Raw genomic sequence first — 22110 nt, 5'->3', positions numbered from 1 at the left:
CTGAACAAAACATTAGCTGCTCTCATGGAGCAAATGTGGGATGGGATGCAGGGCAAGGGTACAGAAAACAGTAAACAATAAATATAATTAGTGGCACACTAAGGGTGAAATGGTGGGAGCAGTCAACCCTGGTACAGGCAATAAGGGAATGCTTTGTTGAGAATTTATAAACAATAGTCAAACTGACTAAAAATCAGCTGCTTTTTATTACTACCATGAGCTGGCAACTCTAATCAATGTCACTGATGAAATACCCCTCCCTGAAAAAAATCTTTTGTTGATCTAAGTTCTAAACAATTGCTACAGTTACTGCTGAGTTTAAATAATACACATGTAAGTTTCAAATTATCAGATTTTTATTTATTCTTTAATAAACGTTGTTTTCTACATAGACATTCATTTGGAAAACTCCCAGTTACAAAGCTGGCCCACATACACGCAGACTTAACCACATACCTCTGTTTCAAGAGAAGCTCATAAGGCTTTGACATACTTCAAGCTTGCCTAATGCAAAGTTGTTGTCTCAAACCCTTTCTTAGGATGCACTTCACTTCAACCCTGTGGTATGACACTCTTCTGCATTTAAACCATAGATTCAAAATAAACAATGATAGCACAGGGACTGTAAATACCAAGAAACAGAACGTGAGTTATTACAATGCTGTCATTTTATGGGACCTTCTTTTCGGCATTTATATTTGTGCTTAAAATTTTAAAACAACGGAAGTGCAAGCAACGGGATGGAACATTTTTGTTTGGCAAATGCAAATTTTAGTTCACACTCAAAATATGTTACTAAATTTGAATAATACCTTTAATATTAAAATATTATTCTTTTAAACTGTTAAATGTTTCCAAACTAAATAGCAAAAAAGAGAATAAAACATATCAGCAATTTTATCATTAGTTGCCTAGATTGTATATTTGGAGATTTTCAGTATTATTTTTTTAAATCACTTATTAGTTAAAGAGAAATCAATTACATAAAATATCAGCCTCTAACCAAAGAAGCAAAGTTCAGACATTTACCTAGATATAAAAAACTGGCTAAACATTTGTGTTTTTTTTCCTGCCTTATACTATAGCGTGCATTTCCTTTTTCTTATTTATCTTACTGCCATACTTATAGTAATGAATCTCAATAAATTTCAGTCTGCATAATAAATAATTTCATTTATGAAATTTTTATGAAAATAATTTCATCATTTAGGGGAGGAAAGTGTTAAAAATTATCCATTTTGGGTTTCATATGTTCTAGGCACATCACTGAACATAATAAGTAAATTATCTAGTATATAAGAAAGTGCTAGGAGCTAGGGAAAAAACAAAGCAGGGTAAGGGGAATGGGTGTAAAGACAGGGCATGAATGTTAAAATATAATAGGGTGGTCAGCATGGGCGTCACTGAGGTGAGGCTTGAGCAAAGACTTGATGGCATGGGAAGGTTACTAGGTATCGCATGGGAAGGATACCAGGTATCTGGGAATTCCACAGTTACTATTTTTCATATATTTGTTGCAATATTTCACCTAAAAGATCTTTATGGTATGCTCAGTTTGAAAATGTCTAATTTAAGACTTCCAAGAGGTTCAAGAAAAAATGTAATTTGATTGCATCCCTGCAGTCTTCCCTTCCTAAATCCAATCCAAATACCAATTACCTTTCCTTGAGCAGTTATTAAAATCAGCATCCAAGTGGGCCAGAAGGGTGGGTTGAAGTCTCAGGATCCAGATGAAAAGAGCTGAGTTTTCCCCCTGGATGAGAATGGAGGCCCTAGCCCAAGCAAGTAGCCCTAGGGCAAAGGCAGGAATGCCCCAGTTCTTGGGAGAGAGCCTAACCCGTAGAAATTGGTCATCCCCCCCGCCCCAAGAAGACCAGCCTGTGTATTCTGAAATTCCTACTGGTCTCCCAGCCTCTAAGGAGTCATAGTGGAGCTGGGAAACTTACTTAGCTGAGTCCTTTCTACTCTTCTACAGAAGACCTAGAAGGCTGAGACTCATGCACCTCCCAACACTTAACACTTAAGGTATGTTGGACTTGAGCCCCAAAAGTAAGAAGAGGCATAAGTTAGATAAAGGAAAACGACAACATACCAAATAGGCTAAAGCAATAAAGAACAAACAGAAAACCCAGAACAGGTGGCTCCTAGCAGAACAAAACTGCCAGAGGAGATCAACATCAGCTTGAGCCAAAAAATAATAATAATTGTTATTATTTTAGTTCTTTTTAAATATTTATTTATTTATTTTCCTTATTTTTTTTGGCTGCATTGGGTCTTAGTTGCAGCACACGGGATCTCTGTTCAGGCACGCGGGATCTTTCTTGTTATGGTGTGGTCTGTAGGGGTTTCTCTCTAGTTGCGGCGCGCCGGCTTCTCTCCAGTCGTGGCATGCGAGTTTTCTCTCTCTAGTTGTGGCGCACAGGCTCCAGGATATGTGGGCTCTGTAGTTCGTGGCACGCGGGCTCTCTCGTTGAGGCACGCGAGCTAAGTAGTTGTGGCACGTGGGCTTAGTTGCCTCGCGGCATGTGGGATCTTAGTTTCCCAACCAGGGATGGAACCTGCGTCCCCTGTGTTGGAAGGCAGATTCTTTACCACTGGACCACCAAGGAAGTCCCAATAATAATTATTATTAAGAACACTTAAGGAGACTTGGAGCTAAAAACATATAAAAATTCAATAGCTTAACTGAAGAACTGGAGACCAAATTAATGGTCTGAAAGATCACGTAGGAGAAATATTCAGAAACGCAGAGCATAACTACAAAGTAGAAATCATGTGTACAAGATAATGTGGCGCAAAGACTCAGCCCCAGGAGAACAAATGTTAACAGGAGCTAAAGTGTAAGGAGAGAAACAGAGCAAAGGCAATGATTAAACAGACAGCAGAACAACTATTCCACAACTGCAGAGATATGAGACAGAAGATGGAAAGGTTCGCGTTCCAGGCTTTGATGGGGGGAGGGGGGAATCAACAACTAGACACACCCTGATAAAATTTCTAAATTTAAAGAATAAAGAATAAAGATCTTAAAAGTCTTAAAAAAAAGTCACTCTCCAACACCAGAAGATTCTGGAGAACAAACTCATATGTTTTTTTAGTAAATGAAGGCAAAGAATCAAGCATTTATCTTACCTCTCCTATACAAACTGACCTCCAGGTAAACTCTAGTGGATATGAGGAAATATTTCTTTACTTTTGTAAAGAATATAAAATATTTTATATTCCAGATAATAAATTAAGAAAAATGATAAAATTAGAATATCAACATTTTTGCAACTCCTAATTAATTAATGGCTCTAGGCATTGTGCTTCAATAGCGGCAACTCCCCGGAGAGATAAATAGGCATTACACACTTCCAATGGGAAGAAGACTAAACCACCTACTAAGCAGTCTGGCCAAAAAACCCCAAAAACAAAAACAAAAAACTCAACCTGAACTTGATCAAGGCTCTAGATTCAGTTATCAATTCACAAGAAATACAGAGGACAAAGGATCACGTTAACTGCACCACAGAGATGCAGTCAGCAAAATCATACTGTAAGAAATTCTTCAGAACTCGGTTTCTTCAGTGAATAAACTGCAAGGAAGGAAGAGAGGTGGATCACATAGAAGAAACCTTAAAGAATAAAAGAAATACTAATCAATCATCCACGTATGGTCCTGTTTAAAAGAATTATGAAACTTATGAGACTATTAGAAATTTGAGCAGACTATTTGATGGTATTAAGGAACCATTATATTTTTAGGGTGAAAATGATATTACGATTGTTTTTTTAAGTTCTTATCTTTTAGAGATACCAACTGAAATAGCTGATGAAATGGTATGATGGCTGTGATTTACTTCAAAATAACATGACAGGGGCTTCCCTGGTGGCGCAGTGGTTGAGAGTCCGCCTGCCGATGCAGGGGACACGGGTTCGTGCCCCGGTCCAGGAAGATCCCACATGCCGCGGAGCGGCTGGGCCCGTGAGCCATGGCCGCGGAGCCTGCACGTCCAGAGCTTGTGCTCTGCGACGGAAGAGGCCACAACAGTGAGAGGCCCGCATACCGTGATAAAAAAATACATAAATAACATGATGGACATGGATAGGGTAGCAACGAAGCCAGACTGGCCATGAGTTGGTAATTGTTGAAGCTGCTGATATGTATATGTGGGTTTACCGTATGTTCCGTCTACCTTTATTATACAGAAATTCAAGGACAATCAAAAAGTTTTACATAAGGCTTTTCTGTTGACTAAGTAGAAGGGTAAAAAAAGCATTCAGCTTACTACAAAGGATGCTACATGAAATATCCTAACTCTTCTGAGAAATTCCAAACATCATAATGCCTAATATAATCCAAGAAGCTGAGAAAAAAATTACTTATTTCTGGCTCTTGGGAAATATATTTAATAGGTGATAATTTAGCATTTTACTGGAATGTTCACATTAGCACAATATAAAAAACTCAAAAAAGTTATTTTTAACGACAAAGTCTTCAAAGAAAAAGATTATTTTAAGGTGTCAGAACATATACCACGTTCATACCTTCTTTCTAGTTGCTAACCTAAATGTTGCTTAAGATTTAAGTCATCAAAACAGTATTATGGTACTGGCAAAAGAATAGACACATAAACCAACGGAACAGAATAGAGAACCCAGAAATAAACCCATGTATATACAAATCAACTAATATTTGACAAGGGAGCCAAGAATATTCAATGGAGAAGAGACAGTCTCTTCAATAAATGGTACTGGGAAAATTGGATATTCACATGCAAAAGAATGAAACTAGATCCCTATCTTACATCACTCACAAATTTAACTCAAAATGAATTAAAGACTTAAATGTAAGACCTGATACCATAAAAATTCTAGAAGAAAACAAAGGGAAAAAGCTCCCTGACAATGGTCTCAGCAATGATTTTTTTTTGGATATAACACCTAAAGCACAAGCAACAAAAGCAAAAATAAACAAGCAGACTACATCAAACCAACAAGCTTCTGCACATCAAAGGAAATGATCAACAAAATGAAAAGCTATGGAATGGATAAAAAATATTTGCAAACCACCTATCTTATATGGGGTTAATATTCAAAAAATATAAGGAACTCATACAAATCAACAGCAAAAACCAAATAATCCAATTTAAAAATGGGCAAAGGACCTAAAAAGACATAATTCCTTTTTTTTTTGCGGTACGTGGGCCTCTCACTGCTGTGGCCTCTCCCGTTGCGGAGCACAGGCTCCGGACGCGCAGGCTCATCGGCCATGGTTCACGGGCCCAGCCGCTCCACGGCACGTGGGATCCTCCCGGACCGGGGCATGAACCCTCATCCCCCGCATCAGCAGGTGGACTCCCAACCACCGCGCCACCAGGGAAGCCCAAAAAGACATATTTCTAAAGAACATGTTCAAATGGCCAACAGGTACATGAAATGGTGCTCAACATCACTAATCATCAGAGAAATACAAATCTAAACCACAATGAGATATTGTCTCACGTTTGTCAGAATGGCTATTATCAAAAAGACAAGAGGTAACAAGTGCTGGTAAGGATGTAAAGAAAAGGGAACCCTTGTGCACTGCTGGTGGAATGGAAACTGGTACAGCCACTACGGAAAACCGTATTGAGTTTCCTAAAAAAGAGTTAAAAGTAGAACTACCATATGGTCCAGCAATTCCACTTCTGGGTATACATCATAAGGAAATAAAATCACTATTTCAAAGAGATACCTGTACCCCCATGTTCACCGCAGCATTATTTACAATAGCCAAGACAGGGAAATAATCTAAGTGTCCATCAACAGATGAATGGATAAAGAAAATATGGTATGTATACACACACACACACACACACACACACACACACACACACACAAACACACAATGGAATATTATTGGGCCATTAAAAAAAAACAAGGAAATCTTGCCATTTGTGACAACATGCATGAACCCTGAGGGCATTATACTAAGTGAAATAAGTCAGAGAAAAACAAATACTGGATGATCTCACTCATATGTGGAATTAAAGAAAAAACAAATTCATAGCAACAGGACAGATTGGTGGAAAACAGAGGCGGGGGTGGGCAAAATGGGTGGAGGTGGTCAAAAGGTACAAACTTCCAGTTATATGATAAATAAGTTCTGGAGATGTAATGTACAACATCATGACTATAGCTAACAATATTGTATTGTATATTTGAAAGTTGCTGACAGTAGATTTTAAAAGTTATCACAAGGGAAAAAAATTTGTAACTATGTGAGGTGACAGATGGTTAACTAAACTTATTGTGGCATTTTGCAATATATACATTTATCAAATCATTATGTTGTACGTTTTAAACTTATACAATGTCAAATATCAATTATACCTCAATAAAACTGGGGAAAGATTTACATCAACCTGAGCTCTGGCTATTGTAGTATTTTGCCATCAACACAGTAGCACACTCTGAGATACAGAGCCTGCCTATCACAAGCTTATACAGGCACAGCTTTTCAGGCACAGCTTATACACTGGTTAAATGGTCAGAGAGCCTTCTATTTTATATTCATGTATTTGTGCAAGACTGTATGTACTATAGGACTAACCTAAAATTAATTAGGAAAAAGGTTAAAAGAAATATATGAAAATATAGAAAAGTATTTCAAATGTACTTACCTTAAAGTAACTTATACCTACATGAAAGGCTAAAATAGTGTTACTTGTCAGATATGACAAATTATGTACTTGAGTTTTTTCCTGCTTTTAAGACACCTCAGAAAGTGTCAGCACTCTATATATTGGCCCAAATTGCTGACTTATTCATCATAAAATATGAAAAATGTGCAAAATTGTTAAGTAGGCTATTAGCTGCCTCCTCACTTACTCCTGGTAGCTAAAGAGCTTCATAAATTAATTCAACAAACTTGTAGGACATATTATGCTAATATAAGTGGCCCTGCTACATACCCACTACCAAACTGTAAAATTCAGTATTTTGCTTTTGATGTTTCACGGAAATGCAAAGTGTTAACAGTAACAATAATAATAAACACAATTATAAGAGCATAACACCCAAAGCGAAAAAAAAAAGTAATTATATATACCTGGGGAATCCGTTCTTTCTTTAGAATCTAAAAATATCATCTCATGCATCAGAGCATGAGATGTGATTCCTCTTCTTTTACCACATATATCCAAATAAGATTAATAATCATGAAATTATCTAATCCTTTTAAACCTAGCTATTGGAGTTAACTTGATCACCTTGATTAGTAGCCATAAGCAAAATATATTTACTCAAAATACCTCCCATGCAACAAAGGAATAAGTTCTTTATGCCCTGATTACCAATCAAGGCCCCTCTGGTTATTGTTCTTTCTATAAAACACAGTCCTAAGACATTTCTCCAATACGTTTAAAAATCTCCCAAACTAATAAATCCTATGAAAATCACCAAGTATACCAGAAAGTGGTACCTCCCATTGGCACACCTACCCTAGGTCACTGCAACTCTTATACCTGCCACCTGCCTTGCTACCTTCATAGTCACTCTCTTCTATTTATTCACAAACAAGGTTCACTTACGCCCATAACAGTTCCAATATCCAAACTATATTTCTAAATATGAGTTCAAGAAACACTCTATTTCTTGGATGCCATGTTGTCATTTTTTAGGTGAAAAGCACCCTAGATTCCAAATGAGCAGGTACTTGAGCTTAATTGGCTAGCTCTTCCAATGGTGATGCCTTAGTCATCTCTAAACAGAGCCCTGAATAGTGTCCAGCACACGGTAGGCAGGGAACAATCTTAAACATGAATGAATTTTAATTTTCTCAAGCCTCATTTTAAACTATAAGTTCTTAGACTCCTTCAACAACTAAACTGAAAACAAAAACTTCACTATTATTTGTCTAGAGAAATTCTACCTTAAATCATGTTATGCAAACAAGGCATAGCCTCTATGAAAACTATGTCTGTTACACAATAAAATGAACCTTTTGTTTACTGAAGGAGAAAAGAGTTGGAAATATGTATTTATAATCTGGTGCTTTGGAAAAAAAATTTTGTCATAGGAAAAAAAATGTTAGAACATCTGTTAGAAGGTTCTTCCTCAAAAGCCTAAGCAATCTACAATATGTCACTCTATGTGACATATAATTCAATTAAACATAACAATTATAAAAATGATTTCTATATCAGTCAGGTGTAGGCTAGACTATGCGGTAGAAATTAACAACCCCCCAAAGCAAAGGTTTTATTTCTCACTCACACTACCTATGCATCCTCCTTCTACCTGTCTTCCCACTCTACCTCACACTGCCCATCCTTCTCACAATAGGACCTAAGCTGACAGAGCGGCAGATACCTGCAACACTGTAGCAAAGAGAAAGATGACAATGAATCATACACTGGCTCCTAAAGCTCCTGTCCATGACATAGGTCATTTCTGCTCACATTTCACTGGCCAAAACCAGTCACATGACACACAACTTCAAAGAGGCCAGGGATATGCAATCTTAGTATATCTGGTGAACACCACCAATGACTATTACTTTAAAAAAGACATCTGGAATCAGATGGATTTAGGATCAAATCCTTGTTTTGCAACTTAGAAGTATACTTAAAAATAAAAATAGTAATAACTACGTTATGGGGTCATCAGAAAGATTAAATGACATAATGCAAAATCAGATACTTAACCAGAATACCTGACCTTGATTCATTCATTCAATAAATATTTGGGGATATCTGCCAATCACCATTCTAGGTACTGACATATAGTAATTATGTTCTAAATAAGTTTTTTTGTTTGTTGCTATTAGAAATGCCTTTTGAATTCCAACCAGGGCCCCCAGGAATAAGCCTTCATTTCTTAGCAGTCTCCAGATTCAGAAGAGACTTGTTCTCTTGTTCTCCAATAAACATTTTCTTTCTTATATGGTAATAGAACCCCTGATTTTTAGCTGGACACATGATCTCATGGAATTCAGACTACATATGCCAGCTGTCCACACAGTTAAGATGACCACAGCTCTAAGTTCTGACTACAGGAGGAGGTGTCATGTGGCAACTTACCAGAAACTTCCTTAGGGGACAGCAGGTGTGAATCTTTTGTCTACTTCTTCATCCTTTCCTCCACCAGGCTGTCTAGAATATCAATTCTATCTTGGACTATGAGACCACGGCCGTGCATGGCAGAGGAACAAAATAGAAGGATCCTCATTTCCTGACACTGTGGAGTGTCATACCAGCCCTGTACTGTTATGTGAATAATAAACTTGCATCTTATTTAATCCACTGTTATTTTGCATTTTCTATTACTCAGAGCCAATCTTAATCCTAATCGATAAAGCAACATAACCTGTTAACTCTTTAAAAAAGCAAGCTGCATGAAAGAATAGTAACTCTTGACACCTGTACATCTTCATAAGAGAAGATACCACTGTCAGTAGCAGCAGTGTACAGCAGAATGGCTTGAGGAAGACAAAACTTTTAGAATCAGTTCTTCCACTCCTATGTAAACCTTTGGCAAGCTGTTTAACGTAGCCAGGCATAAGCTTCTTGTATATAAAATGGTAATTAGATCTAAATAGAGCTATTAAATGTGAGAATTAGTGTGAAGAGGTTTATGAAAATACTTCATAAATTATTAAATAGTATCACTATTACTTTGTCAATTGTTCCCTCTCCCCCACCTTTCCTTCAGAATTGGGGCATGAAGACAGACTGCAGTACATAAGAATCACCTAGACAGTTACCCTCAGAGATTCTGATTCATTAGGTCTAGCACAAGAACCATGAATCTGCAGCTTCAACAAGCACCCCCAAGGGACTGTGGAAAGCAGTCTGCCTACTACACTTTGAGAAACACCACTCTAGTGATCAGACCCTACATATTTTTGTAATCCTGTGCTCAAGTGCCCCAATATTTTAAGATTGTGATGAAACACAAGAACAGTTCCATAGCTTCTCCAGTGCCTAACTAAATGCCAAGTACCAAATAGATAATTTAATAATTTTTGTTGAATTGATGAACTGAAGTGGAAAATGACAAAATGGGACAGGATTAAATGACCCACTATGGACTTCCACTTCTGGCCAACATAACGTAACAGGGACCAAACTTGCCTTCCTGCCTGAAACAGCTAAAAACTGGACAAATTAGAGGAAACAACGTTTTCAAGACACTGGATATCAAGTAATAAAGGACATGATTCCTGAGAAATAACAAGAAACAAAGGAGGTGAGCCTTACTGTTGCCCTAGTTACTTCTTGGGGAAAGTTTCCAGGCCAACGTACAAGAAGAAGGAGCACAGAACCTGGTGAGCGGTCCCTGAGTAGAGGGGAGAGAGATGCCAAGTCCAGGTAGGTCAGAGTGGCTAGAGCTTGCAAGCCAGAATACCGGAGAAGAGAGAGCTGTACCAAGAGAGATCCCTCCTCAAATCTTCAGCATACACACGTGTGTGAGCAAATGACCAGAGGCTGGGCAAAAAACCACCTGAAAGGACTTAAAGGAACAATCCTGAGCGCTTACACAGGGCAGGGAATAGGGTCTGTTCTTATCAGCCAGAGTGAGAAACCTCATAATTTAAGGACACTGGGTAGAGTACGTATGCTGAAGAATTTTGCCTCAGGAGTGGGAAAAAATGATCCCTAGATCAAATGCTGCTCTGCTCTCACCTGACAAAGCTCAAGCAAGACCTGAAAGGATTAAACTGTTTCCAAATAACTTATCCCAGCAAAAAGCTCAAGAATATTTATAGGAATCCAAAAATATCCTGCACCCAACAGGGTAAAATTCATATCAGGCATCCAATCAAAAATTACCAGGTATGCAAAGAAGAACTACTACTTCACTATTTTCAAAAATAATTTTCTTGGGCTTTTACTGAATCTTAAATTTTCCTTAAAAAAAACCCTACAACCATTTTTATCATTTTCACCCTGTGTGTTAATCTCAAAAGTCCTCATCTACAGAACTGAACTGCTATTCCCCGAATGAAATATTAACACTTCTAAGACAAACAGCATAGTGGTTAAAGGAACAAGCTTTAGAGGCATGAAAAACAGGGTCTGAATTCTCTCTTATCTGTGTTCCTGGGCAAGCCACTGAACCTCTCTGAGTTTTAGTTCCCTTATCTATAAAACGGGATAATAATATTTACTTCATAGGGCTGCTATAAGAAATATCCTGAAGTAAACAATAAATGGTAGCTATCATATCATAATTAGCACACTATCATAAGAAAAGTTCAGAAAAGTTACCACACACTCAGACATTTACTGAGCACCTATCATATGCTAGGTAATATGTAGGCACAAGGAATATAAAGAAAAAAAGGACACTGTTAAGAGGACCCAAAGTATATCTTATGTTGAATCTGCATTTAACAGTTCAAGTACAAACTTCATTTTGTATTTCTTAATTTCTAAGTAGGGCAATTATTTTAAGTTCCTTCTATAAAAATTAAAGGATTTTTTTCCCTTTGAAAGGAAAAAATAAGAAGTTGTCAGGTTCAACCAATTAGGGCATGTCTGAGAAATCCTTGGAATCTGAAAAACGTGGTAAAACTTTAATTGAAAAGCAATCTGCGGGGGTGCCTTCAAGATGGTGGAGGAGTAAGACAGGGAGATCACCTTCCTCCCCACAAATACATCAAAAATACATCTACATGTGGAACAACTCCTACAGAACACCTACTGAACACTGGCAGAAGACCTCACACTTCCCAAAAGATGCCATCAGGCGATCTACATGCAGAGGCGGGGCTAAATCCAAAGCTAAACCCCAGGAGCTCTGTGAACAAGAAGAGAAAGGGAAATTTCTCCCAGCAGCCTCAGGAGCAGTGCATTAATTCTCCACAATCAACTTGATGTACCCTGCATCTCTGAAATAACTCAACAGACAACGCATCATCCCAACATTGAGGTGGTGGACTTTGGGAGCAACTGTAGACTTGGGGTTTGCTTTCTGCATCTAACTTGTTTCTGGTTTTATGTTAGTTTAGTATCTAGAGCTTATTATCATTGGTAGATTGTTTATTGATTTGGTTTCTCTCCTCCTTTTTTAATTGTTTTTACATATATATATTTTTTTCTTTTTTCTCTTTTTGTGAGTGTGTATGTGTATGCTTCTTTGTGTGATTTTGTCTGTATAGCTTTGCTTTTGCCATTTGTCCTAGGGTTCTTACTGTCCGTTTTTTGCTTTTGTTTTTGTTTTAGTATAGTTTTTAGCACTTTTATCATTCGTGGATTTGTTTTTTGGTTTGGTTGCTCTCTTCTTTCTCTTTCTTTTTATCACTTTTCTGTTTTTAATGATTTTTTTCTATTTTAATAACTTTATTTTATTCTCTCTCTCTCTCTTTCTTTTTCTCCCTTTTCTTCTGAGCCATGTGGCTGACAGGCTCTTGGTGCTCTGCCCGGGTGTCAGGCCTCAGCCTCTCAGGTGGGAGAACCGAGTTCAGGACATTGGTCCACCAGAGACCTCCCAGCCCCACGTAATATCAAACGGCGAAAGCTCTCCGAGAGTTCTCCATCTCAATGCTAAGACCCAGCTCCACTCAATGACCAGCAAGCTACAGTGCTGGACAACCTATGTCAAAAAACTAGCAAGACAGGAACACAAACCTACCCATTAGCAGAGAGGCTGCCTAAAATCATAATAAGTTCACAGACACCCCAAACACACCACCGGACATGGTCCTGTCCACCAGAAAGGCAAGATCCAGACTCATCCACCAGAACACAGGCACTAGTCCCCTCCACCAGGAAGCCTACACAACCCACTGAACCAACCTTACACACTGGGAGCAGACAACAAAAACAACGGGAACTATGAACCTTCAGCCTGCAAAAAGGAGACCCCAAACATAGTAAGTTAAGCAAAATGAGAAGACACAGAAACACACAGCAGATGAAGGAGCAAGGTAAAAACCCACCAGACCAAACAAATGAAGAGTAAATAGGCAGTCTACCTGAAAAAGAATTCAGAGTAATGATAGTAAAGATGATCCAAAATCTTGGAAATAGAATGGAGAAAATACTAGAAACGTTTAACAAGGACCTAGAAGAAGCAAAGAGCAAACAAACTATGATGAACAACACAATAAATGATTTTAAAAATTCTCTAGAAGGAATCAGTAGCAGAATAACTGAGGCAGAAGAACTGATAAGTGACCTGGAAGATAAAATAGTGGAAATAACTACCATAGAGCAGAATAAAGAAAAAAGAATGAAAAGAATTGAGGACAATCTCAGAGACCTCTGGGACAACATTAAACACGCCAACATTCGAATTATAGGGGGTCCCAGAAGAAGAGAAAAAAAAGGGACTCAGAAAATATTTGAAGAGATTATAGTTGAAAACTTCCCTAAAATGGGTAAGGAAATAGTCAATCACGTCCAGGAAGCGCACAGAGTCCCATACAGGATAAATCCAAGGAGAAACACGTCAAGATACATATTAATCAAACTATCAAAAATTAAATACAAAGAAAAAATATTAAAAGCAACAAGGGAAAAGCAACAATTAACATACAAGGGAATTCCCATAAGGTTAACAGCTGATCTTTCAGCAGAAACTCTGCAAGCCAGAAGGGACTGGCAGGACATATTTAAACTGATGAAGGGGAAGAACCTACAACCAAGATTACTCTACCCAGCAAGGATCTCATTCAGATTTGATGGAGAAATTAAAACCTTTACAGACAAGCAAAAGCTACGAGAATTCAGCACCACCAAACCAGCTCTACAACAAATGCTAAAGGAACTTCTCTAGGCAGGAAACACAAGACAAGGAAAAGACTTACAATAACAAACACAAAACAATTAAGAAAATGGTAATAGGAACATACATATCAATAACTACCTTAAATGTAAATGGATTAAATGCTCCAACCAAAAGACATAGACTGGCTGAATGGATACAAAAACAAGACCCGTATATATGCTGTCTACAAGAGACCCACTTCAGACCTAGGGACACATACAGACTGAAAGGGAGAGGATGGAAAAAGATATTCCATGCAAATGGAAATCAAAAGAAAGCTGGAGTAGCAATTCTCATATCAGACAAAATAGACTTTAAATTAAACACTACTATAAGAGACAAAGGAGGACACTACATAATGATCAAGGGATCAATCCAAGAAAAAGATATTACAATTGTAAATATTTATGTACCCAACAAAGGAGCACCTCAATACATAAGGCAAATGCCATAAAAGGGGGAACTGACAGTAACACAATAATAGTAGGGGACTTTAACACCCCACTTTCATCAATGGACAGATCATCCAAAATGAAAATAAATAAGGAAACACAAGCTTTAAATGATACATTAAACAAGATGGACTTAATTGATATTTATAGGACATTCCATCCAAAAACAGCAAATTATACTTTCTTCTCAGTGCTCATGGAACATTCTCCAGGATAGATCATATCTTGGGTCACAAATCAAGCCTTGGTAAATTTAAGAAAACTGAAATCGTATCAAGTATCTTTTCTGACCACAATGCTATGAGACTAGATATCAATTACATGAAAAAGTCTGTAAAAAATACAAACACACGGAGGCTAAACAATACACTACTAAATAACCAAGAGATCACTGAAGAACTCAAAGAGAAAATCAAAAAATACTTGGAAACAAATGACAATGAAAACACAACAACACAGAACCTATGCAATGCAGCAAAAGCAGTTCTAAGAGGGAAGTTTATAGCAATACAATCCTACCTCAAGAAACAAACATCTCAAATAAACAACCTAACCTTACACCTAAAGCAATTAGAGAAAGAAGAACAAAAAGACCCCAAAGTTAGCAGAAGGAAAGAAATCATAAAGATCAGATCAGAAATAAGTGAAAAAGAAATGAAGGAAAACAACAGCAAAGATCAGTAAAACCAAAAGCTGGTTCTTTCAAAAGAGAAACAAAATTGATAAACCATTAGCCAGACTCATCAAGAAAAAAAGGGAGAAGACTCAAATCAGTAGAATTAGAAGCGAAAAAGGAGAAGTAACAACTGACACTGCAGAAACACAAATGATCATGAGAGATTACTACAAGCAACTATATGCCAATAAAATGGACAACCTGGAAGAAATGGACAAATTCTTAGAAAAGCACAACCTTCTGAGACTGAACCAGGAAGAAACAGAAAATATAAACAGACCAATCACAAGCACTGAAATTAAGACTGTGATTAAAAATCTTCCAACAAACAAAAGCCCAGGACCAGATGGCTGCACGGGCAAATTCTATCAAACATTTACAGAAGCGCTAACACCTATCCTTCTCAAACTCTTCCAAAATATAGTGGAAGGAGGAATACTCCCAAACTCATTCTATGAGGCCACCATCACCCTGATACCAAAACCAGACAAAGATGTCACAAGAAAAGAAAACTACAAGCCAATATCACTGATGAACATAGATGCAAAAATCCTCAACAAAATACTAGCAAACAGGATCCAACAGCACATTAAAAGGATCATACACCATGATCAAGGATCATACTCTATGATCAATTATCCTGGGATAAAACCCAGTGGGGGTTTATCCCAGGAATGCAAGGATTCTTCAATATATGCAAATCAATCAATGTGATAAACCATATAAACAAATTGAAGGAGAAAAGCCATGATCATCTTAATAGATGCAGAAAAAGCTTTCAACAAAATTCAACACCCTTTTATGATAAAAACTCTCCAGAAAGTAGGCAGAGAGGGAACTTACCTCAACATAATAAAGGCCATATATGACAAACCCACAGCCAATATCGTTCTCAATGGTGAAAAACTGAAACCATTTCCTCCAAGGTCAGGAAGAAGACAAGGTTGTCCACTCTCGCCACTATTATTCAACATAGTTTTGGAAGTTTTAGCCACAGCAATCAGAGAATAAAAAGAAATAAAAGGAATCCAAATCAGAAAAGAAGAAGTAAAGCTGTCACTGTTTGCAGATGACATGATACTATACATAGAGAATCCTAAAGATGCTACCAGAAAGCTACTAGAGCTAATCAATGAATTTGGTAAAGTAGCAGGATACAAAATCAATGCACAGAAATCTCTTGCATTCTTAAATATCACTTTTCCTAATGATGAAAAATCTGAAAGAGAAATTAAGGAAACACTCCCATTTACCACTGCAACAAAAAGAATAAAATACCTAGGAATAAACCTACCTAAGGAGACAGAAGAGCTGTATGCAGAAAACTATAAGACACTGATGAAAGAAACTAAAGATGATACAAACAGATAGAGAGATATACCATGTTCTTGGATTGGAAGAATCAACACTGTGAAAATGACTATACTACCCAAAGCAATCTACAGATTCAATGCAATCCCTATTAAACCACCAATGGCATTTTTCACAGAACTAGAACAAAAAATTTCACAATTTGTTTAGAAACACAAAAGATCCCGAATAGCCAAAGCAATCCTGAGGAAGAAAAACAGAGCGGGAGGAATCAGGCTCCCTGACTTCAGACTATAATACAAAGCTACAGTAATCAAGACAATATGGTACTGGCACAAAAACAGAAATATAGATCAGTGGAACAGGATAGAAAGCCCAGAGATAAACCCATGCACAAAAAACGTTCACCTTATCGTTCATAAAGCAGGCAAGAATGGAGAAAAGACAGCCTCTTCAATAAGTCATGCTGGGAAAACTGGACAGGTACATGTAAAAGAATGAAATTAGAACACCTGCTAACACCATACACAAAAATAAACTCAAAATGGATTAAAGACCTAAATGTAAGACCAGACACTATCAAACTCTTAGAGGAAAACATAGGCAGAACACTCTATGGCATAAATCACAGCAAGATCCTTTTTGACTCACCTCCTAGAGAAATGGAAATAAAAACAAAAATAAACAAGTGGGACCTAATGAAACTTAAAAGCTTTTGCACAGCAAAGGAAACCATAAACAAGACGAAAAGACAACCCTCAGAATGGGAGAAAATATTTGCAAATTAAGCAACTGACAAAGGATTAATCTCCAAAATATACAAGCATCTCATGCAGCTCAATATCAAAAAAACAAACAACCCAATCCAAAAATGGGCCGAAGACCTAAATAAACATTTCTCCAAAGAAAATATACAGACTGCCAACAAACACATGAAAGGATGCTCAACATCACTAATCATTAGAGAAATGCAAATCAAAACTACAATTTCACCTCACACCAGTCAGAATGGCCATCATCAAAAAATCTACAAACAATAAATGCTGGAGAGGGTGTGAAGAAAAGGGAACCCTCTTGCACTGTTGGTGGGAATGTAAACTGATACAGCCACTATGGAGAACAGTATGGAGGTTCCTTAAAAAACTAAAAGTAGAACTACCATACGACCCAGCAATCCCACTACTGGGCATATACCCTGAGAAAACCGTAATTCAAAAAGAGTCATGTACCACAATATTCATTGCAGCTCTATTTACAATAGCCAGGACATGGAAGCAACCTAAGTGTCCACTGACAGATGAATGGATAAAGAAGATGTGGTACATATATACAGTGGAATATTACTCAGCCATAAAAAGAAAAAAACTGAGTTATTTGTAGTGAGGTGGATGCACCTAGAGTCTGTCATACAGAGTGAAATAAGTCAGAAAGAGAAAAACAAATACCATATGCTAACACATATATATGGAAACTAAAAAATTTAAAAAACGTTCTGAAGGACCTAGGGGCAGGACCGGAATAAAGACGCAGATGTTGAGAATGGACTTGAGGACACGGGGAGGGGGAAGGGTAAGCTGGGACAAAGTGAGAGAGTGGCATGGACATATATACACTACCAAACGTAAAATAGATAGCTAGTGGGAAGCAGCCGCATAGTACAGGGAGATCAGCTCGGTGCTCTGTGTCCACCTAGAGGGGTGGGATAGGGAGGGTGGGAGGGAGACGCAAGAGGGAGGAGATATGGGGATATATGTATATATAGCTGATTCACTTTGTTATACAGCAGAAACTAACACACTACTGTAAAGCTATTATACTCCAATAAAGACGTTTTTAAAATAAATAAAAGCAACCTGCAATTAACATCACCTTTCAAAATTATTCTCAAATTAGTAAACTAAATTACATTCAGCCATAAAATACATAAAATGGACCAATCTGTTATTACGATAATCCTTTCAGAAAGGCTGGGCTAACAGATGTAAGGAATTAAAATCAAGTTCAAGATGTATTTCATTTGCTCATTCCACTTAAATGACAGACGGTTTAAATATTAACCCTATTAATAAAATGTTTGTATATTCATTATGAATCTGATTGCCTTACCTCATGACTCCACAAATTCATTTTATTAATTTTACTATAGGGCTGCCCATTTCATTCAAGGTCTTCTACACTCTTGCCTCGCAAAGTTTGGTCCTTGGACCAACAGCAGCAGCATCACCTGGAAGCTGGTTAGAACTACAGAATTTCACGGCCCATACCAGACCTACTAAGTCAGAATTTGCATTTTTCAAAAATATCCCCAAGTGATTTCCATGCACATTGACATCTGAGTAACACAGTTCTAAACTGTTGATTTTTTTCACTTTTTTTTTCTTACAGTATTACAAAAAGTGTATTTGCTTCCAAATTGTGGTTAACTTATCTACAGATAGTAACTTTTCATAATAATTCAACTCAGACAAATAAATCAATATATACATTCCATAGTCTATATATAAGATGTCTTAGACTTGACCTTACCTCTCAACTAGGACTTCAAGTCTTAGAAGTACTAGACTTGTTGTACTATTCATTTTTTCTCTTAAGTCAACATTTTTGCCTTAGCATGTAGCCACTGTGATGAAAGTCTTCTCTGTAATTAAACAACTATATAGAACAGTACCAGGAAATCAGATTGTCCCCACAATTTCAGGAAAAAATGAAAAAACTCAAAATAGATTTCAAGGTTGAACTTAAAAGTCCCCTAGAGAAAAAAAAGCCCAGAATGACTCTATTCTCCACAATAATATATTTTTATGCTTTACCTAACACATATTTTTTTACTGCAGGTACCACATATTTTTAAAATGAGAAATTCACATGGGACTTGGTGAAGCTCTTTAGATGGCTCATCTTTTATCACTACTATTGCACAATAGTCACAGAACTCATAAAATAGAACAAATCTTGTTTTCTCTTTCGTTTTTCCCTCCCCAAATGACAGACCTGGGCTGAAACTGATCACAGCAGGTAGGATGGTTCGGCACAGATTCAAAGGAAGGTACAAATGTTCAGTTTTCAAAAGCACTGCAAAAGCCAAACCTCATCCCTTGTCACTGTAGCTGTGGCTTTATGCCAAACATCAGAAAACTGTTGAGAAGTGCCGCTCCTTATAAGCAATTATGAAGAGCTTTGCAAAGAAAAGGGAAAAAAAGTAATAACAGTTCCTTAGGATGGTCAATGTCCCTGGCCTCTGGGTTGCAATATAGGAATCTAATAGTTACCCAGTTGCATCTGAGGCCATGCATCCAACAAAGATGCCTGAGGTGAAAGGGTTTAAAGGGTGTTAAGAGAAGGTATCAAGGAACCTGTTGGGCAGTTTCAAAAATTAATTATGTCCTCAAACGTTCCCAGTTTGTTTTACAAGATCCTATTATAGATTAGTCATTCTTCGATTTAACTCTTTATTCACCCCATTTTGCATCTGCAGCCTATACAATTTCTCAGGTTACCATGTTCCACAAGAGTACAACTAAGTATTTAATGCCTTTTTTAATGGTCTTAGCTCTAACAGTCTAGATTTGGTGAACAATTCATTATGCCCCATCTCTACTCACATTCACAGCCAAGTCTCTCAGAAGAGGTGTCCACGCACATTGGCCACACTTCCTCACCTACTAGTCACTCTTCAGCCCACCCCTATCTAGCTGCCACCCCCTTCACTCCACTGAAACTTCTCTTGGTAAAGACCATTAAGGAACTTCATGTTGCTAAATCCAATGGACACCCCTTAGTTGTCATTATCCTTCACTCTGCGGCATTATTCAACAAAGTTAATTGTTCTCTCCCTCTTGAAGTAACTTTTTGTAGCTTTGATGGACCTGCTTTCTCCTGGGTGCCTCCCAACTCTCTGTCCCTTGCCAATCTTCTTTAGGAAGTCGGTCCCCTCCTGACCTACCTTGGGGCTTGGTCCTGGAATCTCGTATCATCTCATAACTATAAATGTCACCTTCGTGTTGATGACACATTTACATCTCCAGCCCAGATGTTTCTTCTGAGTCTAGACCAGCATACCCAACTACCCATTCAATACCCCCACTTGGATGCTGCATAAACACATTGAAACCCAATACATCTGAAACTGAAGTCTTGGATCTTTCCTTCACTGTTCCTCTTCCAATGTTTCCCAACCCAGTTGATCCTGCCAGAAACCCAAAAGTTGTTTACTCTCACCACTTATACCCAATCAATCTCCAAGTCCTGTCATTTTGGCCTCCAAAATATAGCTTTAACATGCCCGGTCTCCCCATCTCTACTGCCATCCTCTCACCCCTGCCCTCCCATCTAAGTCATTACCATCTCGTGCCTGCCACACTGCAAAAGCATTCTATGTGATCTTCCTGACTCTACTCATATTCCTCTCCAATTCTGTCTCCACACTTCAACCAGAGTGAACTTTCAAAGATGAAAATGTTCCAACTTAAAATCCTTCAGTGTCTTCCTATTGGTTTTAGGACACTGTTCACAAGGCATCTGCCTACCTCTCCAGACAACCTCATTCCATGTTATCAGTCTCCTTGTTCTCTAAGTACCAGCCTTACTCTTTCTGTCTGCACATTACACATGCTGAGGTTTTCCAGGTGCAGGGCCTCTGCACACGTTGCATCCTCTACCTGGAATAATTGTTCTCTTTCTTTTACTTTTCTCCTACCCGCTGCTGCCCAAACCACACCAACATATACACACACGCACAATCCAAAACCCCAGGGTCCACATCCAATAGTCAAGCCAGACCAAAAGGAACTGAATGATCAGCAACCCATGGCATTAAAACATATCACCAGGACAGGAAAAAAAAAAAAAAAGGATAATATCAGTAAACCCTTACATAACTTTATATGAGGCACTGTTTCAGGTGATTTATATATATTAACTTAATCAGTGCTCACAACAATCTTACCAAGTAGATACTATTATTATCCCTATTTTAAGATAAGGTAAATAAGGTACAGAGAGAATAAGTAGCTTAACCAAGGTCACAGAAATTCAGTGGCAAAGCTAGGATTCAAATTTAGTCCTTCTTCTGTGTGACGCTTGGCTGCCTGAAGAAAGACAACTTGATTAAAGACTATTCAACCCTCCCTTCCACATAAGGGAGGTGAAACTAGTTTACATAATTATACAGTATCTGCATAAATACTATGTCCTCCACTAGACTAAAAACAAACAAGGGTAGGGATCATTTATACCTTGTTCACTGATATACATCCCCGAGCACAATGAATAAAATCTAACACATAACTGACGCTCAGTAAATATCTGTCGAATATATGAATGTTTACCACTCCCTTGCATAATTATTTTGAGAATGCACTGGGTTCCAATCATTATACGTATTTCCTACGTTAGCTGTCGGCTAACCGCCCCTATCAGTCCTCTCCTTCTGTCGCCGTGGCTCTCGGCATGGCACTCAGGTACCAGGCCACAGCCTCCCCTCCCTCCCCGCGGTGGGTGAGAGCCTCCCGGCCCTTCCCGCCCTCAGGCCTCACCTTCCATGTTGGGGAAGAGGCTGTGCCAGCTTCCTGGCCAGGCCCAGGTGGCTCTCCAGTGCCCGAGGGCATGAAGCGGGCATACCGCTGCAGAGGCCACTGTGCCGCACCTCCTCCCGGGAGCCCGAAACCCGCGTGCTCTTTTCCCGCCTCCGCCATGTTCGGCCTCCTGGCTAGCGCAGCCGCAGCTCGCTGGTGCCTGCCAATCGGCTCAACTAACCAATCAGAAAGCGAGGTGATCCAAGGCCCACCCTCCCCAAGAGTGGAAGCCAATGGACAGGCCCCGGAGACTCGAACGGGGAGCGGGGTGAGGAGGAGCGGGGTGGGAGAGTTGGAGGGGAGTAGGGGTTGGGGGCGGTGCTCTTGGGGTTAAAGTCGTAGCGGTGGGCCTTAGGCG

At 38.4% G+C, this 22110-nt stretch overlaps 1 protein-coding gene across 2 annotated transcripts in view; it reads right to left on the bottom strand.

Annotated features, from left to right (window-relative positions):
• REC114 (REC114 meiotic recombination protein) overlaps positions 1-21872 on the bottom strand; it is a gene marked incomplete at both ends in the record, with an annotated part of 96485 nt that extends 74613 nt beyond the window's left edge. For both annotated transcript variants that reach the window (XM_082647600.1, XM_082647601.1), the window contains one exon: positions 21714-21872. In XM_082647600.1, coding sequence (XP_082503726.1) covers positions 21714-21872 — 159 coding nt within the window. The remainder of the gene's footprint in view (positions 1-21713) is intronic.
• Between the last annotated feature and the right edge of the window lie 238 nt (positions 21873-22110).

This window comes from Grampus griseus (genome assembly GCF_964374135.1).
Source record: "Grampus griseus genome assembly, chromosome: 2".
NCBI classification, from domain to species: domain Eukaryota; kingdom Metazoa; phylum Chordata; class Mammalia; order Artiodactyla; family Delphinidae; genus Grampus; species Grampus griseus.
Note: the sequence above shows the minus strand (reverse complement) of the source record. Positions and strands in the feature narration are given on the sequence as shown.